General features: G+C 55.4%; 4 protein-coding genes and 1 non-coding gene across 5 annotated transcripts; 2 read left to right on the plus strand and 3 right to left on the minus strand.

Moving 5' to 3' along the window:
- The first annotated feature begins 68 nt into the window (after positions 1–68).
- On the plus strand, positions 69–4543 carry LRRN4CL (LRRN4 C-terminal like). The gene is made up of 2 exons (XM_059710408.1): positions 69–863; positions 1361–4543. Exon 2 carries the CDS (start codon positions 1366–1368, stop codon positions 2131–2133), a length of 768 nt encoding a protein of 255 aa, XP_059566391.1. The 5' UTR covers positions 69–863; positions 1361–1365; the 3' UTR covers positions 2134–4543.
- A 1159-nt stretch (positions 4544–5702) lies between these two features.
- UBXN1 (UBX domain protein 1) lies at positions 5703–8593 on the plus strand. Its single transcript, XM_059710405.1, has 10 exons — positions 5703–5851; positions 5957–6044; positions 6180–6233; positions 6313–6419; positions 6498–6567; positions 6789–6980; positions 7064–7115; positions 7224–7337; positions 8100–8292; positions 8455–8593. The coding sequence occupies exons 2-10, from the start codon at positions 5986–5988 to the stop codon at positions 8502–8504; spliced, it is 891 nt and encodes a 296-aa protein (XP_059566388.1). The 5' UTR covers positions 5703–5851; positions 5957–5985; the 3' UTR covers positions 8505–8593.
- A 1568-nt stretch (positions 8594–10161) lies between these two features.
- Positions 10162–10964, minus strand: LOC132241535 (ubiquinol-cytochrome-c reductase complex assembly factor 3). Its single transcript, XM_059710410.1, has 2 exons — positions 10775–10964; positions 10162–10683 (listed from the first exon to the last, which is right to left on the minus strand). Exons 1-2 carry the CDS (start codon positions 10892–10894, stop codon positions 10531–10533), a joined length of 273 nt encoding a protein of 90 aa, XP_059566393.1. The 5' UTR covers positions 10895–10964; the 3' UTR covers positions 10162–10530.
- A 2593-nt stretch (positions 10965–13557) lies between these two features.
- CSKMT (citrate synthase lysine methyltransferase) lies at positions 13558–15973 on the minus strand. Its single transcript, XM_059710404.1, has 3 exons — positions 15541–15973; positions 15340–15446; positions 13558–15194 (listed from the first exon to the last, which is right to left on the minus strand). The coding sequence occupies exons 1-3, from the start codon at positions 15771–15773 to the stop codon at positions 14539–14541; spliced, it is 996 nt and encodes a 331-aa protein (XP_059566387.1). The 5' UTR covers positions 15774–15973; the 3' UTR covers positions 13558–14538.
- LOC132242408 (small nucleolar RNA SNORA57) lies at positions 15714–15862 on the minus strand. Its single transcript, XR_009454604.1, has one exon. It is a non-coding gene; the product is annotated as a small nucleolar RNA SNORA57 (small nucleolar RNA).
- Positions 15974–15993: the final 20 nt, after the last annotated feature.

Below are 15993 nucleotides of genomic sequence, written 5' to 3' on the forward strand. Positions count from 1 at the left end.
TTTGTGTTTATCCTCACCCACGGATATGCTTAGAGAGAGGAAGGGAGGGCGGCGGGTATGGGGACATCATGTGAGAGCAACATCAACTGGCTGCCTTCCTACATGGCCCGATGGGACCGAACCCACAACCCAGGTATGTGCCCTGACCCGGGAACTGAACGGGCAGTCTTCCGGCGCACAGGATGAAGCTCAGCCACTGACCCACCCTGGCTGTGCTCGGCACAGCTGTTTTCATTCATGAGCCTAGGAAGTGCAAGGAGGGAAAACCTATCTGGCCTTCTCCACATCACTCTCATCTCCCTGTGGGGAGTGGGGAGTGCAGGGCGGGTCTGGAGAGCTGGCCTACATCATCCAGGCCTCTGCACCCCTCCCTTTCTGTCCATTGGGAGGCAGAAGACAGGAAATGACAGCCATGGATGTGGTATGATTTTTACTGAAACAGCATTTGGTAGCCTAGGCCACATGCTGTCCACATCTGTTTTCCTCTCAGATACCAGCCAGGTGGCCCCCTCCCGTGTCCCTCATCCCTGGCATGACTTCAGCCTTTGGCTTCTCAGCTGCTGGCTGCTTTCCACATTCCAGTCCCTTTCAGAACCCAGGCAGCCTAGCCTCCAGCTGAAGGCACGGCCTGTGGCTCCCCCCACCCTGGCCCCATGACTCAGGCCCTCTTAGCACTCACCAGGAAAGGAGGGCAGGGGAAGGGGGGCTCCGTGGTGACCTCACAGTCGAAGGGTATAAAAACAGCATCGAAACTGAAGACACGAAACCTGACTGCGCAGCCTGTGTTCCCGGAGACCCCCGGCCCGACGTCCGATCGCTGAGATCTGGTCACAGAATCCCGCTGCATCAAGGCCTGCGCACGGGTGAGGCGCCGGGTCAGGTCGGTCGGGTGGGTGGGAGCAGGCAGGGGTCAGGCCTGAGTGACAGGTGGGGCTGAGTCTCCTTCCCCTTCTGCTCCGTCTCTCTTGCTCTCAGCTCGGTGCTTGCTTGTGTCCTTGACGGATGCTTGTTTTACTTAAACCTCTTCTCTGGGCAGCAGGCTGGGGCTTCGGCCCCCTTTCCTTCCCCGGCTGAGTGAGTACTTCCTCCTGACTCCCGGCTTGCCCCCAGCACTTGGTTTATTCATTAACTGTTTCTAGTACTTCCTACCTTGCTGGACACCCAGCTGCCTCCTGTCCGACCACATTTTAGTTTTTGCCCAAAATCAAGCACGTAGGCTGTTCAGAAATTGGTTGACAAATTAGTGTGTCCGTCTCCTTCCCTCCCCTTTTGTACTCTCGGTAGCCAGGGGTTTATTGAGGGGAGCCTGGATGGCATGGGGGCCCAGCAGCCTTTCCTGACCCACCCCCTTCCCTTCCAGGCTCCATGCCGGGCCCTCCCTGCCTCCTGTGGCTGCTCCTGGCTGTCGCCTTCTCCGGGGTTCCCAGGGCGCAGCCCTTGGCCCTCCAAGACTTTGGAGAGGAGGAGGAAGAGGAGGCCCCGCGGCCACCTGGGCCGGCCGTCCTCTGTGACTACGACCGCTGCCGCCACCTGCAGGTCCCGTGCAAAGAGCTGCAGAGCGCGGGCCCCACCGCCTGCCTGTGCCCCGGGCTCTCCAGCCCCGCGCAGCCGCCCGCGCCGCCGCGCCTGGGGGACGTGCACGTGGTGGCCGAGGACGGCAGCGCCGAGGTGCGCTGGTGCGCCCCCGCCTCCCCGGTCCACCGCTACTGGCTGCTGCTGTGGGAGGGCGGCGGGCCCCCCCAGAAGAGCGGCCCCTTCAACGCCACCGTCCGCCGAGCGGAACTGAAGGGGCTGAAGCCCGGGGGCACTTATGTCGTGTGCGTGGTGGCGGCTAACGCGGCGGGAGAGAGCAGCGCGCCCGGGCCCGGGGCGTGCGGCCAGGCCTCCGAGGGCTCCGCGGGCTCCGCGGGCGCGGGCGGCCCTGCCTTGGGGCCGTGCGGCCCGGTGGTCGTGCCCCCGCGGCCCCAGAGCCTGGTCCACGCGGCCGTGGGCGTGGGCGCGGCGCTGGCCCTGCTGAGCTGCGGCGCCCTGGTCTGGCACTTCTGCCTGCGCCAGCGCTGCGGCTGCCCCCGCCGCCCCCGCGCCGCCCAGGCGGGCATCGGGCCCCCGCGGAGCCCCCGCCGGGCCAGCTGAGCCCGCGCTCCCCGAAGAGGTGCGGGCCGCTGCTGCCTGCGCAGCCCGGGCCCCGGAGCCCGCGCCCCCAGAGCTCCTGCGGGCCCCAGACTGTCTCTTCTGGCTGAAGCTGGGGAAGGAGTAGAAGAGAGGGTCCTTTCTTAAAGGATCAGATGGTAAAGAACTTTGGTTTTGCGGTTCCGGAGGATAAAAGAGAAGATATTATGTAGGTCCTCATATCACCATGCAACCATTTATAAACATGTACAAACCATTCTTAGCTCATGGGCCTTACACATCAGGCCGGGGCACATCTGGCCTCGTTGGCGTTGCTTAGCAACCCCTGCCATGCACCCTGGAAGGGCTCGGAGAATAAGCTGCTGCGGGGTGGAAGTTTGGGGCCGCAGACCACGTCTCCTTCTGCCTTCTGTTTAGCTATTGAGCTTGCGCACACCTGACTTAATCCACTGTGTCTCAGGCGGGGGAGGGGGTGGGGGGATGGGGACAGCCCATGCTGCTGTCTGGGCCGAGCTTGCCAGTTAAAAATAGTGACAAGTAATAATATAATACCAAGGGCTTTCCTCTCTCCCCAACTTGTTTCTCGTGTACCCCCTGTAACAACATTAAAGGAAAACATTTCATTTTCATAATCCTTTTCAACTCCCTATCCACACACCTGTTCTTCAGAGTAGTATGCATAATTTTGAATTTATTTCTAAGTGAATTAGATGTAGAAAAGTCTTATGTTGCTAAAAAGTATAATCCTCACTTACTAGTATATTGATCTTACTTTTTTTCCCCCAGAAGCCAGAAGTGGGATTTGAAGGTCTTAGAACATTTTTTAAAAATTATGAAAGTAACACATACAAATCTTACGTAATACTAGAGAGTATAAAGTGAAAGTTCCCCTCCTCCTTAAAACACTATTGCTTGTAGCAGAGGTCTTTACGTAATACAATTATTTCCTCTTTTTTAATTTTTATAAAGCTACTTATTTTTAAAAAAATATATTTTATTGATTTTTTACAGAGAGGAAGGGAGAGGGATAGAGAGTTAGAAACATCGATGAGAGAGAAACATCGATCAGCTGCCTCCTGCACACCCCCTACTGGGGATGTGCCCGCAACCAAGGCACATGCCCTTGACCGGAATCGAACCCGGGACCCTTAAGTCCACAGGCCGATGCTCTATCCACTGAGCCAAACTGGTTAGGGCGCTACTTATTTTTTAATTGATTTGAGAGAGAGAGAGAGAGGAGAGGGAGAGAGAGAGAGAGTGAAACATTGATGAGAGAGAAACATTGGTCCACTGGAGCCCGCAACCCAGGCATGTGCCTTGACCGGGATTCTAACTGGTGACCTCTTAGTGCATTGAACACTCAGTCAACTCAGCCACACCTGACAGGACTTTTTAAAAATTGATTTGAGGAAGAGAGAGGGAGAGAGAGAGAGAGAAACATCAGTGATGAGAGAGAGTTACTGATCAGCTGCCTCCTGCAGGCCTCCAGCAACCTGGGCATGTGCTCTTGAGTGGAATCAAACCTAGGACCCTTCAGTCTGCAGGCTGACACTCTATCCACTAAGCCAGACTAGTGGCCACTTATCACTCTTCAGTGCCTTTTTTGCTTATTGCATCCTCAATACTTATCTATACTATATCTGCCTGCCTATCTATCTATCTATCTATCTATCTATCTATCTATCTATCTATAGGCTAATATGCAAAGTGTCCCCTTGGCAGTTCCACTGAGAGACCGGTTGTTCGATTGCTCGCTGTGACATGCACTGACCACCAGGGGGGGCGCGTTACGAGGGAAGGCCCAGGCCTGCAGCTGGAAGGCCCCAATCAGCCCTGATCACTGGCCAGGCCTAGGGACCTTACCTGTGCACAAAGTTTGTGCACTGGGCCTCTAGTTTACAAATAATAAGGGCCAACTATTTAATTACCAAAGACATGTTTACACAATACAGTATACAGATGCTGTGTTGTGGAATTGCACAGCTGAAACCTGTATACTTTTGTGTCACCCCAATAAATTCAATAAAAAGTGGGGGGAAGACATGCTTTGCATGCATTCTCAATCTTTGCAGTCATTACAAGAGATGGTATCACCTTTTTACAGATGAGAAAGTTGAGGTTCTAAATGGTTTGAAGCTACATGTAGTGAGTTGAGTTAGGATTTGGGCTCAAGTTTCCTGACTCCAAACCTGATGCACTTCACTCCACCATGGAGAGGGAACATAGCATAGCAGTTCAGTGAATGCACACTATGTTCACTAAATTCACTAGGGTTTGAATCCTAGCTCTGCTACATACCAGCTTTGTGACCTTAGATACATTATCTCATCTTTCTGTGTCTGTTTCCTGTGACTAACGGTACCTATGTCCTACGGATTGTTGTGATGATTAAATATGCATTAATCACCTAAAAGTCTCTAGTGCATATATTACCAATGCAACTTATTGTTACTCTGCCTCCAAAAATAGCCTAGGGCTAAGTAATCCACAAGGACTACCCAGCAGGGGTATAAATGCGTAATGGGGTAATTATTGGAGCTGGGAGGTGGAGTTGGGATGGACCAAGCAGGCTTCCCTTAGAAAGCAAACCCAGGGAGCGTTTGAAATTTTGCATCATGTCATCAGTTTGGCTCAAATAAACTCACAAAAACTCAAGTAAATAAATGGTAAAAGCAAACCCAGAGTCCAGTCCAAAGAACCGACTGGGAGTTGAGCAAGCCCACAAAAGAGGCAGGACCTTCCAGGCAGAGGGACTGTAGTGCAAAGACCCAGGGGAGAGAGGGTTTGTTTTGCAGTAAGCACAAGTACCCTCAGCCAGTGGGAAACCCAACTGCGAACTACTCACATTTACACAATACAGGCTGGTCGTGCACCTAAGATAGGGCTATTGTTAGCCCCACCTTACAGATGGGACTTGAACAAAAATGGGCTGGCAGGAGGGAGCCAGACTACATTTCCTCTTAAGCCAGCGATCCCCAACCATTTTCATCTCATGACACACATAAACTAATTACTAGAATTCTGCAGCACACCAAAAAGTATGTTTTGCAGATCTGACCCCCCCCCCTCCCAAATATAATTTTGATTCATTCACACTGGACGCTCTTGTTGTGTTGGCTGTTGTCATTTTTTAATTTGACAACCTAAGGGAAAGCGGTCAGTGCCCCGGACTGGTCAGATTGTGTACGCTTTAAAAATTCCTGGGGCACACCGGTGTGATGAAGATCGCTGTCCTAAGGGACTGGCAAGTCGTGGAGTTTTAGGCAGATGGGCGATGACAGGGTAAGATACTGTGTTTTGCAAAGATCCCTGTGGCAGTCGGGCGGAGGCCGGCTCCATTGCCAGGAGAGACGAGGACAGACGAGCGGGTCAGAGTGTGCCGGTGGCCAGGGCCCCCCGGGAAGAGCGCCAACCACCTCCCAACCGGCTGCCAAGGGACCACATCGCCAGCCCCTGCAGGTCCGCCCACGGTGTCGGGGCCGCACCCCCTTCCCCACCCGGGTCATGCGCCGGGGTTTGTTCAGAAGCCTCGTCGCTCTCTGGAACTCTCGCGAGATGTCCACTCCACCGACCCACCGCCCCGGCGGAAGCGTCAGGCTTGTGCTTTCTGACTCTCGGCGGCCCCCGTCCACGTCCGCCGCCACGTGACCAAACAGATCCGGGCACTTCCACTTCTCCTCCGCTTTCTTCTCGGCAGTGTCCGCGGCGGGTCCAGAGTCGGGTGAGCGAGCGAACGCCTGGCCGGGGCCGTCCGTGGGGGGCGGGCTGGCCCGCGGGCCGGGAGCGCCCCTCACGGACCCCCGTCCCCCCTCTTTCGTCCCCCCAGGTCCCCGCGGAGGCGGCGTTGGCGGCGTCATGGCGGAGCTGACGGCTCTGGAGAGTCTCATCGAGATGGGCTTCCCCAGGGGACGCGCGTAAGGGAGCCCCTCTAGCCCCGGCCCGCGGGGTCGCGGGCGTGTCCGCCTCCCCCCCGCCCGGCCTCAGGCTCCGCGCCCCGGCCTGACCGTCGCCATGGCCCGCGGGCGCTATCACGGTGTTTCTGCCCCCAGGGAGAAGGCTCTGGCCCTCACAGGGAACCAGGGCATCGAGGCCGCGATGGACTGGTGAGCGCCCACCCCGGGGCGGGGACGGGGGCGGGGCGGGCAGCCTCGGGTCGACCTCCCTGCCGACTCTCTCCGCCAGGCTCATGGAGCACGAAGACGACCCCGATGTGGACGAGCCGCTGCCGACCCCCCTCGGACATGTCCTGGGACGGGAGCCCACCTCCTCGGAGCAGGGTGGCCCCGAAGGTCCTGACCGAGGGGCGCGGTGTGGCTGTGGAGGGGCCCGAGGAGATGCCGGGGGTGACGCCGATGGCTTGTTTGCAGGGCCCGGGTCCCCCGCGGAAGAAGGGAAACTCGCTCTGAGCGAAGAGGAAAGGCAGGAGCAGACGAAGAGGCACGTAGGCGGCACGGCCCTGCGCGGTGGAGGGTCACCTTGTGCCTCTCTCCGGGCGCAGTCTGATCAGTGTCTCCAACGGGCCACATCCCCTGTCCTCTCGGCGCTTCCCTGTTGTGCTGGGACACATGTCCCCTGGCTTGTGTTTTCCGAGTCCCTTGTTATCAGCCCACCTCTCCACTCCACGGTCGTTTCGCCTGAGCGTTGCTGTTTGCATACAGGATGCTGGAGCTGGTGGCCCAGAAACAACGGGAGCGCGAAGAGAGAGAGGAGCGGGAGGCGCTGGAACGGGAGCGGCAGCGCCGGAGACAAGGGCAGGAGTTGTCCGCGGCCAGGCAGCGGCTGCAGGAAGACGAGATGCGCCGGGCGGCGGAGGAGCGCAGGAAGGAGAAGGCCGAGGAGTTAGCAGCCAGGTGGGACGCTGGTCAGAGCTGAGGAAGGAATCAATATTTGCTTTGTCAGGGCCTGACCTGCTTTCTTCCTGTCTGCGTTCCAGGCAGAGAGTCCGAGAAAAGATTGAAAGAGACAAAGCAGAGAGAGCCAAGAAGGTAGGCGGTTGGGAAGACGCAGGGATTAAGTGGATGAGCCTAATGAGCCCCATTTTCTGCTTCGGAGGGCAAGGCTGGGCGCCTGATGGCGCCTTGCTTTTCCTGCAGTATGGAGGCAGTGTGAGTTCTCAGCCGGCCGCACCCACCGAGCCAGGGTCTGTCCCCTCCTCTCCCAGCCAGGAGCCTCCCAGCAAGCGGGAGTATGACCAGTGCCGCATCCAGGTACTGATTCTCATTCTTCTTGCTCCGGGACCCTGTGTTGGCCTGTCAAGCCCCTAGCCCAGAGCTTTGTTAATCCTCACCCAGGATTTTCCCATTGATTTTTAGAGAGTGGAGGGCAAGAGACGCACAGAGAGAAACATCAGCGTGAGAGAGACATCAATTGGTTGCCTCTTGCAGGAGCCCCGACCAGGGCCAGGGATCGAGCCTGCAACCGAGGTGCGTGCCCTTGACCAGAATCGAACCCGGGCCCCCTCAGTCGGAGGGTTGGAGCTCTATCCATTGAGCCAAATAAGCTAGGGCCCAGAGCTTTTTTCAGTTATGTTTCCTTTGCCAAACTTCTCCCTTCTTTGTAAATGACTTTTGAAATCCTACCTTCTCTCCTCTTAGGAATAGTATCAAATTTCACTTGCCCAGTCTTCTTTAAATCCATACCTCCCTCTTACTCAGCAGTTACTTTTTAACTTGTTCATGCTTCCATTGGCTGTATTACACAGCTGTTTGCAAAGCTAACATTTATTCATTTATCTATCATGGTGTTTTTCCAGGTAGTTTTGTGGACTCTTAAGTTGTGAGGGAGCAAGGAGTCTGTCTCTCTTCATTGTTTAGTCAAGCAGAACCGAAGTGATTGTTCATTAGGTGCTTGTAGTAGTAATGATGCTGGTTCGATCTGAGAGGAAGGAGGAGCCAGCTTTGCTCTTCTTTTCCTTGCGGGGTCCCTCCATTTTGACACTCACCGTGTTGTGGCTTTCACCTGCCCTCCAGGTCCGGCTGCCAGATGGGACCTCGCTGACCCAGACGTTCCGGGCCCGGGAACAGCTGGCAGCTGTCCGGCTCTACGTGGAGCTCCACCGTGGGGAGGAGCCGGGCGGGGACCAGGACCCTGTGCAGCTGCTCAGTGGCTTCCCCCGGCGGGCCTTCTCGGAGGCTGACATGGAGCGGCCTCTGCAGGAGCTGGGTATGACGTGTGGGACCTGGAGCAGGACGTGGGTTGATAGGGACATGGCTGAGAGGGAAGGGCTGCAAAGAAGGACTTGGTGGAGAAGGTGTGAGGCCAGGAATTTGGGAGGCAGAAGGTAGGTATGTGTGGCTTAAATCTGCTTTCTGCCTTCATCTTCAGGACTCGTGCCTTCTGCTGTCCTCATTGTGGCCAAGAAATGTCCCAGCTGAGAGGCCTTATCCCACCTCCTGTCTGACCTCTTCAACTTTGATAAAGCACTGACATCTCTTTCCTAATAAATAGTCCCTGAGTTCTCTTATGTGCCCGACTCCTTCCTGAGTGACTGGGAGGGACTAAACCAGGGGTCCTCAAACTACGGCCCGCGGGCCACATGCAAATACAAATATTGTATTTGTTCCCGTTTTGTTTTTTTACTTCAAAATAAGATATGTGCAGTGTGCATAGGAATTTGTTCATAGTTTTTTTTTAAACTATAGTCCGGCCCTCCAACAGCCTGAGGGACAGTGAACTGGCCCCCTGGACTAAACAGACAGAGGAAGACTAAAGGGAATGAATGCTTTCAGAACAGATGCCATTCATCTTACATTTCCAACAGACTTGTTTCTGATCTCGGTCTGATTAGTTGCTGGGGAAGTTGAAGAGAGAGACAGGCTTGGGGGTGGAGAGTACAGTGGATATAGCACCTTTTGCTCCTATGGGTAAGATGGTGCGTAAGCTTGGATTCCTTATTGGCTATGTGCCTCGGTTTACTTCTTTAGTGAAATAGGGATGATAGTACATGTCAGTTGGAGTTGTTGTGGGGGTTACATAATGTCAATAAAAGGTGCTTTAGCACAGTATCTGGCACCAAATAAGTCCCAGTAATTGCTAGCTACTAAAAGGGTAATTTTTTATGCGGCCATTCCTAAACATTGAGGAACATTAATGACCTTAAAAGCATTTTACAAGTATTAACTGAGATATGAAGGTACTGTTACCACCTAGGAGTACGTACAATTAGCTCATTTGAGAGACTCGGACACTAAAGCACGTAACTTGGCCAACCTGACACAGGCAGCTGGTTACGGATCCTGGACACACACCCGGGAGCCCAACTCTAGGTGCCAAGCACCTTTATGGGAACCTGCCTCACAGCCACTCATCACCTGACCCTAGTGTTCCCTAACAGCGGCTGCCTTCCCCTCAATCCCAGGCTGGGAAAGGGCCACCATTAACCTAAAGGTCATAGGTGACATATTCAGCTTATGACTTCACCACCCAGCAGTTGAAAACAGCACCAATGCTCCTATCTGGGTTTATACCTCCGCGTATTAGTGTCCTGGCTAAACTTACGTAATGAAAGCAGCCTTTTTTCTCGTGGACAAAAGGGGAGCCAAGCAATGGACTTGGCGGTGGGGCTGCAGCCTCACTGACAGCTGCACCTCATCCCTTCAGCGGCGCTTCCAGTGGGTCCTACGACTGGACTCACAGGCTGAAAACTACAGTGAAACCTTGAGGGAAACCCCACTATTTACTGAGAGGCTGCTCTGCCAGGCCCTACACTTTACTTTTCTACATTATTCTTATGGCAGCCCTTAAGATGATTAGCACCTTCACAGAGCAGTACGGAGGCTCAGTGGAAACGTGTAACGTGCTGGAGTTGAATCAACCTCTGACTCAAAACACGCTTTCACTGCTCCCAGCAAACGGGCTCCCAAGGCCAGTGGCCGCCGAAGCCGCCGGCCCGTGTTCAGTGCTAAGAGCTCAGCTCCAGCCTCACGGCAGGAATCCCAAGCGTCCCCTGGCAGCTACCGCTGCACGGTTTTCCAGGGCAGTTCGACTTCAAGAATGCCGCCTGGTTACCCCCAAAGGAACACTCACACGGGCTCGTGCTTTCAAAGCGCGATCGCTGTGCCTATTGGGCTTCGGCCGCCCATGGGAAGCGGGGCGCTGGGTGCTGCGGCCATCCCAGCCCACAGAACCGACCCACAACGGAGACATTTACAGGCGTCACAGCTCAGGGCTCACTTTCCGGACGGAGGAACTGATTTACTGGTTCCTTCAGTTCCCCACATCGATGGCGCCGGCCCGCGAGGACATGAACGCGCAGTCAGTGCAGGGTTTGGGGGGGGGGGGGAGGAGTGCTCACCCGGCGGCAGCTCCCCGAGCCCGGGCTCCCCGCCAGGTCCCTGCAAGGCCGCCTCCTACGCCTGTGCCGGAGCGGAGCTCCCAGCGCCCTCGGGTGCAGGTCCCGGCTCACGCTGACTTCCCGCCGCCGCCGCCGCTCACCCAGTTCTTCCTCCAGGTCACGTTCTCCTGCGTGACAGCTGCCTCCTGCAGAGCGGCCATCACTAACTGCTTGGTCCTGGCCGCCTCTTCCCGGCTCCGTAAGTCCTGCCCCGGCATCTCCTGCGGGAGAGAGGTTCGCAGTTCCGGCCCCAAGCGCGGGGGTGACTCCGCCTGCCCGCCCACCCCACCTCGGACTTCCCACGGCTCCCACCTTCAGCATCGCCTGAACCCGCTCCTCTCCCGGGGTCACGAGGACAAAGAGCGCGGAGCCCACGCCAGCCCACGCCCCCAGCACCGCGACTGAGATGAGCGCTTTGCGCAAGAAGCCCATCGCCCACCGCACGCGCAGCGAGGCGCCTGCGCGGTCTCCCGCAGCCTAGAGAGGCCGGCACCGCGTCTCACCGGCTCCTGCGCGGGCTAGAGCGCCCCACAGCGGACACCAGAGAAAAGGGCCGGCTAGAGAGGACCCGATCGCGAAAGGTGTCGCGTCTGGGGCGCCCGAGTCTAAAGCCTGGATGTGGCCGGGAAGCGGGAGCGCATCGGGAAGGCTGAGCGTGTCCGGAAGGCGCTGACCCCGCAGGCGGAGCGCGGGAGTTGGGAGTGAGATGAAGTAAAGGTTGCTCCGTGTTTGCGTCCTGATGGAGATGGAACCCGCCACCTGGGCTATCGGAGGACGCCCGAACCCACCGAGCCACCGGCCACAGTGCGTCTCCATGGTTGCGGCGTTTACAACTAACAACGCAGTTCCTGAGTTTCCTGATCAAGAGAAGGCTAGAGCAGGAGAGAGGCTCTAGGCTTTAAAGGTTTTTAAAGCACACTTGTTAAATTTTTCATCATGCTATATACTCTTGGGACGTATTTATTAAATCATGAAAACTCTAGATTTCGTGTAGCATACCCAAATTCCAATTTGGAGAAGAAAACACCTCTTAGTTGTGTCTGGACAAAATCACTTAAGTTCTTTGTGCCCTAGTGTCTGTATCGGAAAAGGGGCTAATAACTATGCCATAGTTTCAGGAGAATTAAATCCGTTTACACATAAAGGGTTTATAACAGTTCCTGGAAAACAGTCAACACCACATGAATATCCACTTAAAAGATACAAGGAAATATGTCAACTTGGGCAACCCAGTTGGCCAAGGAATCAGGAAGTTCCAAGTTCATCAAGGTTCTGCACTCACAGGGCTGTACTCCAGATTCCCTTGGTGCTGTCCCCCCTGCCTTTCCCAGCGTCACCAGGGAAAGGGAGTGAGTGGAAATAAAGCTCTTGTCCCAGTCTGGGGATGTCTTCCTCCCCTGGAAGGCCCATCCTGCGCTCCTCAGATGTAATTAAGGAGTCAGGCTCCAAAGAAGATCAAGGAGCAGCCTGTGGGGTGTACTGGGCAGGGTTCAGAACTCTGCTGAGCTCAACCACCCCGCACTCTAAAAACCAGCAGCCATGGCCTGTGCCAGGGAGCAGCGAGGATGGGCCTTGGCCTACAGATAGCCCAGGCTCCTTCCAGCACCCAGAAAATCCGCGGCTGACCAACCCTCTCTGGAAGGAAAGAGAAGAAACTGACAGCGTTGAAGGTCATCAGGATGTGCAGGTTAGTACCTCTCCACCGTGTCCTGCTGCTGGCTCATCCTCTAAGTGAGCCCAAGACCCCTGCTGTCCCCATGCAGGTGGTCTCTCAAAAGACCCAGCTGCCCTCCATTGTGGTAGAAGCTGCTGAGGTAAGTGGAGAGCCGGGAGCTCCGGTGGCCACATGAGGGGCTGCTGTTGCTCACGGATGATGAGGAAGGGGCCCAGGTCTTCTTCCAGGAGCGAAGTGAAGAGCCAGGTGAGGGAGGTGGCAGGTGCAATGGAGCCCTTGTGACCTGGCGTTCTGGACAGGACTCAGTTGTGTCCCTTGCATTCAGCAGTGCCAGGCACACAGATGTTCAGTAAATGTAGTGAAGAAAAATGTTGACGTGGGAGGAAAAGGTCAAGGTGGTTGCTGTACCTGATGAACTTTAGAGAGCAGTTCTGATGTCCGCTGGGTCATGCCTTTTAATGTGTGTTTTTTAATATATTTTATTGATTTTTTACAGAGAGGAAGGGAGAGAGATAGTTAGAAACATCGATGAGAGAGAAACATCTATCAGCTGCCTCCTGCACACCTCCTACTGGGGATGTGCCCACAACCAAGGTACATGCCCTTGACTGGAATCAAACCCGGGACCCTTCAGTCCACAGGCCAACGCTCTATCCACAGAGCCAAATCGGTTACGGCAATGTTTTTTTTTAAATATATTTTTATTGATTTCAGAGGGGAAGGGAGAGGAAGAGAGACAGAAACATCAATGAGGGAGAATCACTGATTGGCTGCCTCCTGCACACCCCACACAGGGAATCAAGCCCGCAACCTGGGCATGTGCCCTGACTGGGAATTGAACCGTGACCTCCTGGTTCATAGGTTGATGCTCAACCACTGAACCACACTGGGCTTAATATGTACTTTTTAAACTATATTTTTATTGATTTCAAAGAGGGAGATAGAAACATCAATGATGAGAATCACTGATTGGCTATCTCCTGCATGCCCCACACTGGGGATCAAGCTCGCAACCCTGGCATGTGCCCTTGGCTGGAATCGAACCCGGGACCCCAGTCTGAAGGCAGAGGCTCCATCCACTGAACCAAACTGGCTAAGGCTTAATATGTACTTAAAAAAAAATATTTACAGTTTGCTGGGGGGTGGGGGGGGGGAGAAAAGATAATAAAATTTCCCCAAATCTGACTCCCCAGTGAGACGTAACATTTGGTAAGTCTTCTCTTGCAGATTTCTCCCATCTGTATACTGTTACAGGAACTTTTTTGGGGGAGCGTTTACTATATGCTAGGCACTGTGCCAAACACTTGTATGTCATGATTTTTCAGAACCCAAGGAGGGAGATCCTTACCCCTCATGAGGAAACTAAGGCTGTGAAATGAGGCTCTTCATTTTTCATAAGCAAAAATCACACACTCAAGTGTTTTTTAGTAAAAAGCAAAACATTTATTTGACCTGAAGTGAAAAAAGATCACAAGTTCATTTGTTTTTAAGGTCAACATATCAGGAACATTTCTCACTGCTAATGGGCTCTTAGCTCCCCTCCCCCAACCCAGACTGGACATTTAGCCCCTGGCCCCAGATCTCTCATGACAACCTTTAATCCAGAACTCAGCTCAGGGCAGGAACAGAGAGAGCAAGATGCCTGCTGGGTTCCGGAGGACAGTGTACCAGGAAGCTCCCAATCCCAGTCCTCTCTGGGATCCAACAGGCTTCGAGTCTGCAGAAGCCACCATCTCCGGCCGCCCAGGGTACTGTTTGTTCTCAACATTTCACTTGGTTTGTCTATGGAGCCCTTCTGCCCGTCCTTTCACAATCTTTCCCTTCTACAGGTGAGAAAAATGAGCTTAGAGCAGTGGGCGGCAAACTCATTAGCCCACAGAGCCAAATATCAACAGTACAACGACTGAAATGTCTTTTGAGAGCCACATTTTTTAAACTTAAACTATATAGGTCGGCACATTGTTATTAACTTAATTAGGGTCCTCCTAAGGCTTAGGAAGAGCCACACTCAAGGGGCCAAAGAGCCGCATGTGGCTCGCAAGCTTGCCGACCACCGGCTTAGAGGTTAGGCCACCAGGTCACACATCAGTCTATGCTGGGATTTGGATAGAATTCTTATCTGCTGCTTTTAGAAGTTCCTGTTAGTTGGGGGTGGGGAATAATCCACTTATATCTTCTCTATGGGCCTTGCTAAATGTTTCAGCTATCAATGTATGCAATACCCACAAATCCAGGTATTATTCCTACCTTGCTGGTGAGTAAACAGGCAGTCAATGCTGTGGGCACCTAGTTAGTAACCATGGAAGCCAGGACTAACACCCTCATTCTCCAGCCATCTTGCAAAGGCAAAGCTCTCTCCATCTCTCCTCACCCAGCAAAAACGCTAGGGTCAAGTCTGTCTTTAATGAGAAGAGCCTTGAACCAGGTAAGCGAAGTAGGTGGTGCCCCTGAAAGGGCCCATCTCCTGCACAGTCACACGCCACCCTGGGGATCCCTGCTCCAGGCAGGGAAGCCGCACATCAGGGTCCTCATCTGAGAACTGAATCAGGGTCCCCTGGGGGCTGAGGACCCTCAGGCATTCGGACAGCAGCTGGTCAGCCCCAGCCAGACCACCTCGGGCAACAGCATCCCAGGTGCCCTTGTCCAGCACGAGCTGGAAGGAGCCGGAAGCCAGTGGCTCCAGGTTCTGGGCATCAGCCTGCATGAAGCGGAGGCGGGAGGCAGGGTGCCCAGGGCGCAGGGGTGTCTGGCCTTGGCCACCTCCCAGGATGTTGTTCATGTGGGCCACGGCCACGGAAGAGAAGTCCACCCCCAGCACGTCCACTGGGTGCGGGCACTTGGCATAGAGGCCCACACTCAGGCTGGAGGTCCCACAGCCCACGTCTAGCACCCGCAGTGGGCGGGCAGCCTGGGCTCCCTGCAGCAGCGGCAGGAGGAGGCCCTGGGCTTCCTCATAACCAAAGAACCAGTCGAAGGTGGGGACTCTGCCCGGCCGCGGCTGGGCGTGGAGCTTGTCCCAGAGGCGGCGGTCCGCCAGGCAGCTACCGGCCAGGGAGCCTGTGGACACGAGCGGAAGGCATGTGTCACCGAGTACCGTCAAACCACCGCCAAAACGACGCGATGTGACCTGGCCCTTCAACAGCCAGACTGGACTCCGGGTCAGGAAGAAACCGCCCTGCCTCCCACCGCCCATCTTTCCTACCCGCCAAGGCGCGGCGTGTCCCCGCAGCCCGGCTGGCCACCTGGAGGGTTCGTCGCAGCGCCGCCATCCAGAAATGCTGCAGTGTCGCCCGAACGCCCCGCAGAAGCCTGAGATTCAAGAGGAGATTTGCAAAATCCGCTTCGTGCAATAACGTGTGCAACCTAACTCCGCAGCCGCGGAAAAAAGCACTCGGACACACACCTAAAACGGTACCAACGGCCTTGGCCTTTATTGGTTGCAACGGGAAGTGGAAAGGGAGGGGCTACGACAGCTCCGGATCCTGTGGCGGCTTCAGACCTGAAACAAGAGGAGGCGGCATGAGCACCCCGGGGGGGAGCCCGCGGAACTTCGGTTCCGCCCAGCTTCTCGGAGACCCGTGTCCCGGCGCTTGAGGATAGAACCGGCGGACTGGCAACCGTCGGCACCGAAGACATGACGCCGAGGGGGCCGGAGCCCTCTCCCTCTGCCTCCGTACATTACGGGGACCGGGACCGCACGCCCGAACCCCGCCAAGAAAAGGAGGGTCCGCAAGCCCAGCCCAGAACCCCCGCGCGCCCCAGAAACCCCCCGAAAAGAGGCAGCACTCACTCCGTAGCCGACCCGGAAAGGCGGGGGAGCCCCCTGAGCTCCCTTATATAGCCCCAGGCCCCGCCC

Source organism: Myotis daubentonii, chromosome 9 (assembly GCF_963259705.1).
Source record: "Myotis daubentonii chromosome 9, mMyoDau2.1, whole genome shotgun sequence".
Taxonomy (NCBI): domain Eukaryota; kingdom Metazoa; phylum Chordata; class Mammalia; order Chiroptera; family Vespertilionidae; genus Myotis; species Myotis daubentonii.

What these genes read in the sequence shown, in the direction of transcription:
- LRRN4CL (XM_059710408.1), top strand. Translation starts at nt 1,366, where the DNA reads ATGCCGGGCCCTCCCTGCCTCCTGTGGCTGCTCCTGGCTGTCGCCTTC.
- UBXN1 (XM_059710405.1), top strand. Translation starts at nt 5,986, where the DNA reads ATGGCGGAGCTGACGGCTCTGGAGAGTCTCATCGAGATGGGCTTCCCC. An exon ending in AAGCAGAGAGAGCCAAGAAG is followed by an intron (nt 7,116 to 7,223) that starts GTAGGCGGTTGG and finishes CTTTTCCTGCAG; the next exon opens with TATGGAGGCAGTGTGAGTTC. An exon ending in ATGACCAGTGCCGCATCCAG is followed by an intron (nt 7,338 to 8,099) that starts GTACTGATTCTC and finishes CCTGCCCTCCAG; the next exon opens with GTCCGGCTGCCAGATGGGAC.
- LOC132241535 (XM_059710410.1), bottom strand. Translation starts at nt 10,894, where the DNA reads ATGGGCTTCTTGCGCAAAGCGCTCATCTCAGTCGCGGTGCTGGGGGCG. An exon ending in GGGTTCAGGCGATGCTGAAG is followed by an intron (nt 10,684 to 10,774) that starts GTGGGAGCCGTG and finishes TCTCTCCCGCAG; the next exon opens with GAGATGCCGGGGCAGGACTT.
- CSKMT (XM_059710404.1), bottom strand. Translation starts at nt 15,773, where the DNA reads ATGTCTTCGGTGCCGACGGTTGCCAGTCCGCCGGTTCTATCCTCAAGC. An exon ending in GGCCGTTGGTACCGTTTTAG is followed by an intron (nt 15,447 to 15,540) that starts GTGTGTGTCCGA and finishes CTTGAATCTCAG; the next exon opens with GCTTCTGCGGGGCGTTCGGG. An exon ending in GACACGCCGCGCCTTGGCGG is followed by an intron (nt 15,195 to 15,339) that starts GTAGGAAAGATG and finishes TCGTGTCCACAG; the next exon opens with GCTCCCTGGCCGGTAGCTGC.